The 6,629-nt window shown below is 42.2% G+C and overlaps 1 protein-coding gene across 1 annotated transcript in view; it reads right to left on the bottom strand.

Annotated features, from left to right (window-relative positions):
• Positions 1-537: 537 nt before the first annotated feature.
• The window catches only part of LOC137258014 (protein unc-93 homolog A-like), a 117,343-nt gene continuing 111,251 nt past the window's right edge, over positions 538-6,629 (bottom strand). Inside the window, exons 3-4 of the mRNA XM_067795548.1 lie at positions 4,355-4,486; positions 538-900 (exon numbers count right to left, since the gene is read on the bottom strand). Of these exons, the coding sequence (XP_067651649.1) occupies positions 602-900; positions 4,355-4,486 (431 nt within the window). The 3' untranslated portion in view covers positions 538-601. The remainder of the gene's footprint in view (positions 901-4,354; positions 4,487-6,629) is intronic.

Below are 6,629 nucleotides of genomic sequence, written 5' to 3'. Positions count from 1 at the left end.
AGGTCATCACAGAGCCAGAAACATTGTTTCGAATCTGTCTTAAATCTGTTTCCGGTTTTCTTATAGCTCTGTTTTGTAATTTATGAAAAATACGGCTCCTTGAGAAATTGAGAAAGTCGAGAGTATTTGAGAGATTAAAAATGTGGTGCAAACTTGCAATTGTACAAACTGATTTTTTAGGGGAGTTATTAAAAATATAATGGAGAAGACGCCAATTGTTCCGTTTAAAATACATTGCAGTTATATAGATATTAATGACATATCAACAACCTGTTATTTTTCAAATAGACTTTTATAGTCTTTTTATATACTCTTGGTTCACGGACTGTAATCAATAAGGGAAGAGTAAATATCAATTTTAATGTTAAAAAGATGTTTGTTTACGGATGTGAATGTATGAAACTTTTTTATTAACAAAAAATCTTTAAAAATAAAAAAAAACAGTGTGGTCTTTTGTATCATTCCATTCCTCACATTTGAATCCTCAAATCGTAAAAGCCAGAAAAAGGTGTTGACTAAATTGTTCACGTTTATCAAGGAGTTATAAAGCGACAATATCAACTGCGCGAGCATTCGAAAAAACAGCAATAGTAAAATCAATCTATGCCAGTGATTCTGTCGACTCTGTGGTGTCTGGTGGGTCTTGAGTAATAGGCACCGCTGTTTCTAAGTGTTCTGGTTCCGTGGAAGCTTCCTCGTCTCGACCGTTAGAGTCACATGCCACCAGCACCAGGCCCAGGAATCCAATGAGGTGGAGCGCCATTGCAATATACAGGGACGTCATCAGACTGTTCAGCGTCAGGGACACGATGAAGCTCAGTTCCAAGCCAATCCCATTACACACGCGGAGAGCAATTAATGCCGTTTCCTTGAGTTTGGGCGTGTACTTCGGAATGGCCACTGGAATAAAAGGAAACAGATGAAATCAATATATTATTTATTATTTTGGGATCTGTTCACGGTTTGGTAATGGAGCTAGATTGGGGAGCTACATTTTCTGAATTAAGATAAAAAGAGATTCAGTTATGTAAATTAAGGATGTGTGGTTCTTGAATTGTTACGCCGTTTTTGTGTCTGTTTTATATCAAACTGAAAGTGGAATCAATATTAATCCTCGCAACATGCTTCTTTTGACCCTAAAAGAGACGCAGATGGCTTCTAAATTGAGTTTAACCCAAGGAAATGAAAAAAAGAAATCATTAAATGAAAAACTCAGCTTTTCGTCTGTTTTGTCCTTTGCTTTGAATCTGATTTTGAGCATCACAAAACCAGCGAATCAAATCAAGGTAAGCATGTTGCAATGGAATGTAACCGTTTTCGACCTCGAACCACGAACATTGAGACAGGGTCTATATCGAAGCATGGATAACATCAGGAAAGGTCCACCCTCAATTAAGAAAGAATGGGTCACTCGGAAAAACCACTTTGAATCAGGAAAGGCAGCTGGATTTGAAGGGACAAAGATTATCTCGAATACGGTCACTCGAGACACTGACTACCTCAAAAAAGGGTCAGTACCAGAAAAAAGCTGAATAGCACAGGAGAAGGTCATCGCCAAATAGGTCCACTCCGAATATGGAATGCATGGGTCACACGGGACAAGGTCCACCCCAAATATGGAATGCATGGGTCACTCGAAGCAAGGTCTATCTCGAATATGGAATGCACGTGTCACTCGGAGCAAGGTCCACCCCAAATATGGAATGCATGGGTCACTCGAAGCAAGGTCCATCTCGAATATGGAATGCACGGGTCACTCGGAGCAAGGTCCACCCCAAATATGGAATGCATGGGTCACCCGGAGCAAGGTCCACCCCAAATAGGGAAAGCATGGGTCACTCGGAGCAAGGTCCACCCCAAATATGGAATGCATGGGTCACTCGGAGCAAGGTCCATCTCGAATATGGAATGCATGGGTCACTCAGGACAAGTTCTGATTCGAACGTGGAGAGCATTTATAAGTCGGGAAAAGGTCTACCCCAAATAAGGAATATGGAAAGCACAGGTGACAAGAGACAACTTCGTATTAGCAAAATCTCCAGTTAATGGAGACTAGATCGATCTGTCTCGTTTTAGCCAAGGTGGGGGATGCTGGGCACTGACCCCACCTCATATCACGAACATGATTGGTTACCTCGAAGTACTTCAAACATCTTGTCACGGGAGACTAGCGAGTGAAATCATTCCTATGCAAACGTGAAAATTCTATCGTAGGTATTACGCCAAATTTTCAGACATATCAATTAATGAATTACAATCTGACTGTGGACGTTAAACAGACCGTAATTGAACGTATTCCTCAAAAGCAGGAGGTCATTTTAACTTGAAAGGTATTATCTGAAAGCTTGGATTTGGATATGAAAAAGCTCCACGAAACACAAAGGAAGAAATGTCGCTGGTGTTTCTTGCTAGCAATGAGATGTATTCGAGAGAGATTGCTTCAAATGGTCTCTCTTCAGAAGCAATTACGGAAGGACAGATGTCACAAAAACATCAACTTGGATCTTTTTGATGAGATTAGATCATTCTAATCCATAGAAATGCTTGAATCAAGTGACAAAGCACGTCAATTCAACGTCGAAGGGATCCCCTTACGTCGATTACGGTGACGTCCACACCGATACAATTACTTTCGTGACCGTCATAGTCGTAGCTGCCGCTCATGAAAAGTGGTATAACATTGTGTGTACTCCTGTCAAAGGAGCAGCTGAACTCTATGGGAATATGTGACCAGAGCTGTATGGACAGTCATTAGATCTACAGGGTTATTAAGGGCAACGGTTGCATTACTTGTGTTCCTACCGGGTACCCATTTGCACTGCTTGGTGAAACGAGGCTTTAAAGAGACATACCTCTTCCCTGAAGTGACACCACAGGTGTAACGTCTGCTGGAACGTATGTCTGAACCAGAACATTTCTCCCCAACACCATCATCCATCTTTGATTCGAACTGGGCATCGGCGCACAGAGGCGCTGTGACAGAGAACATGACTCGCGGTGGCCAGACAGTCAGGGGAGAAAGGTCTCCACGTTAGTGAGTCACACCCCTTCATTAATGTCAGCTTATTTTTGTGTTCCCGCCATGATATTACAATATTGCTAGAAGCCATGAAATCCATACCCTATCGGTCTTCATGTTAATGGGTTAGACTTCCTTCAGCATTGACTGTCTTCTTTGAGGCGAAGTTTCTGCATTATTATCCCACAGGTGGAAACATTCGCCAGAGATCACGAATATTCCTCCTGATATAAGATTATTCATTCTGCGGGGGCATGTGTGTGTGACATTGCATACCATTCCATAGTTCAGCAGACCAGTGAAGATCCAGTTTAGAATGATCACCAGTAACTCATGCTTGACGACTAACGGGATCCTTTTGTCAGACTCGCTGACTTGGCTGACAGATGTCAACGTATCACAGTTACGTAGATCGATGCCAGTGGCGGATCCAGGGGTGTGTGTGGGGTGTTGGTGTGGCTGGATCCGTCCATGGATGCTCATGCTGCTGATCAGTGGATTGTCTGGTCCTGACTCGATTATTTACAGACCGACGCCATATCGTTGGAATATTGACGAGTAAAGCGTTAAACAGCAAACAGACAAAATAGTTTAAGAATCGTACGATAATAGGCTGCAGTATTCACTGTTACGACCCTTGCTCTAATGGTTAAATAGGAGAGATGGGATCAGATCGTCCGCTCGCCACGCCAAAGACCCAGGGTCGATTCCCCACATGGGTACTACGTTTGAAACCCGTTCTGAACCCCCGTCGTGACATTATTCTAATAAAGCTAATAGCGACGAAACACCTAACCCACTCACTCCCAATTGCCTAATACCCGTCAAGTTCCAGGGTTGAATAGGCCTTCAGCAACCAATGCCATGAAAGGTGACTATGCTTGTTGTAAGAGGCGACTAAAGGGATCACGCAATGAGGCTCGCTGACTTGGTTGACACATGTTCTCAGTTCCCAATATCGCAGATCGATGCTCATGTTGTTGACCACTGGAGTATTTACAGACCGCCGCCATATAGCTGGATTATTGCTGAGTGCGATGTAAAACTAAGCTCACTCACCTATTGCCTAAATGTTGAGCAACAGGCAAGGTGAAAACATGTATCCTTTATAGACTAACGCTGTCGGGGATCGAACCACAGACTCTCTGACCAAGACACAGAAATGGAACATAAAACGCATGCATATAACTACACCATGTACTTTGGTCAGCTCTTAAATGTTTCCATGCCAAAAAATCAGTAAAACTCATTATCAGGTGGCACCGCTAATGCTATTAGTCGGGAAGTCCGTTTTACCAATGGAGGTCGTTGTCGAGACGTTCTAATCAAACTCACGTTGTAGTTGAGACTGTATAATCCCATCACCGGCTCCCCACATCGCCAGATACATCAATAATGCTGTTGACTGAGATGAAGTAGGTCGCCACACAAACGCTGTGATGAGAATACTTGTGTTCAAGATGAAACCTGGAAAAATACGAACATTTCAGTGTAAGAGTCGATGAGTGTATACAATCAGGGGCAACCAGTAATCCAACGAAAATACCCCATGGTTGTAAGTAAACTACCGGACAAAAGACAGTATACGATTGAAAATGGGACTTGTCCAACTTGTTAAAAACGTTAAGAAAATGTTACATGATTGAAAACACTCGCCCAAAAACACGGCAAACGTAAAGCTCAAAATGCAGTATGGTGTGACAGAAAATATATCACCACCAATGAACAATTTCTCTTTTTACTGTATTGTGAACAGCAACTAACATTGATGTGGGCTTTCTGTTGTCTGCAGGCTAGCTGCATGGCATCGATTAAGGTTCACGAGAACAATTCTTCGTTTCTGTTCCCAATCTGATCACATTCATCATTACTTGGTCAAGCAATTGATCATATTGATGCGTTGTTATTGCATGCAAAATTAATGCATAAGGCGACCAAACTGTAGCACGGGAGACTTTGTTAATACTTAGCAATGTCCACGCTGTTTCTGACCACTGTGACACTGTGAAACCACACACAGGCATGAACGTCACAATTAGATGTCATCACGTAAGGGATAACAAGCGAGCAACAATGGAAATGTGTTCGTGTCCATCCCAGGAGACATACACTAACTTCTTTGACAGGCATTTTAGAAGTTGAAAGATGGGGGTAGTTCTGTGGATAGTCACAGTGTTAAAACTCTCATAACTCGGACTGGTAACCTTGAAAAATACCAGTCCGGACACAAACTTGCATGTCTGTCCGGTTTTCAACAATGAAACTCGACAGCCATTTCCAACTCTCGCAAGCTCCATTCACTCTTTGTAGGCATCGCAGTGAACTATATAACACAAAGAGGCAATGCACCGTGTTTAGGGAAACTAAAGGTACATCTCAAACTGACAACAGAAAATGTCTGATATTATGAAATACTGACTATAGGAAGTAGAAAATATCTGTCAGACCACCAGACACCTTACTTTTGAAATCTGACCTTCCGAGATGAAAACTGGTTACTACTGAACATAGTTGTAACAATACAGGTAAACTGCAACCTAGACACTGTGAAGGTTGTAATCTGGGTGAGAGACGGTAGGCAGAAAGAAGTTCATAAAGGACATATTTCCCTACATCGCATTGCAGTATGTGTCAGTTCCATTACGCTGCTCTTGAAAAAGTCAATCACCATAAGAAGTTTTATACATCAGTCCCCGTCTCAAGTTCCTAGCCGTGCGTGCTAAAGGATTTGAATAAAAGATAATAGACTGGTAGAGGTACTTCAGTTAATGGAATACTAGCCATTCATAAGAAATGAAGTACGGATTTGTTTGTTAATCCAATGAAATTGGTGTTACCTTTTTCTTTTCTTTTTGTTTTTTGTAAACGGAGATTTACACTTATGTCTTCATGGTAAACTTGTCACACCAGTAGCTCCTACTGTCCGATGCACAAAACTAGATTTCTATAACTAATTGGCTATGGAAAATGAAACACGGCTCTAAATTATATTGATTGCTCCTCCCTCCCTCCTCACACACACACACACACACACACACACACACACACACACACACACACACACACACACACACAAGCGCGCGCACACACACGCACACGCACACGCACGCACGCACGCACACCTCACACATCCATCCATTCACCCACCCATGCAATTTATTCATCATTCATCCATCCCCTACCTACCTACCTACCTACCTACCTACCTACCTACCTACCTACCTACCTGTAATGTATTGAAAATTAATACAGAACTCCTACTACACATTAGCAACATAAGATCCATTAAAAGACTCTATGTCCCTGGCACCAGAGAACTGCAGGTGAAGTGGTAATACGCTACAACCAGAGAAACATCCGTCTCGATTACCTTCGCTAAAAGGGTAAGAACGCCATAGCCTGTGGTGTGCCCTTGGCCAAACGGAACAAATGTTTTACAATATCGCCTTACATCTAAACAACGCTTTTCATTCCAAATGGGACAAGATCCTGTGTGTAGTTAGCAGGACATGTTGATAATACTTGATCACATTATTGATTAGCTTGGCTTTATTGTTCTTGTGTAACGTGTCACTAATGAAACAAACACGCAGATCGTGATGCTGCAGCA

Source organism: Haliotis asinina, chromosome 12 (assembly GCF_037392515.1).
Source record: "Haliotis asinina isolate JCU_RB_2024 chromosome 12, JCU_Hal_asi_v2, whole genome shotgun sequence".
Taxonomy (NCBI): Eukaryota; Metazoa; Mollusca; class Gastropoda; order Lepetellida; family Haliotidae; genus Haliotis; species Haliotis asinina.
Note: the sequence above shows the minus strand (reverse complement) of the source record. Positions and strands in the feature narration are given on the sequence as shown.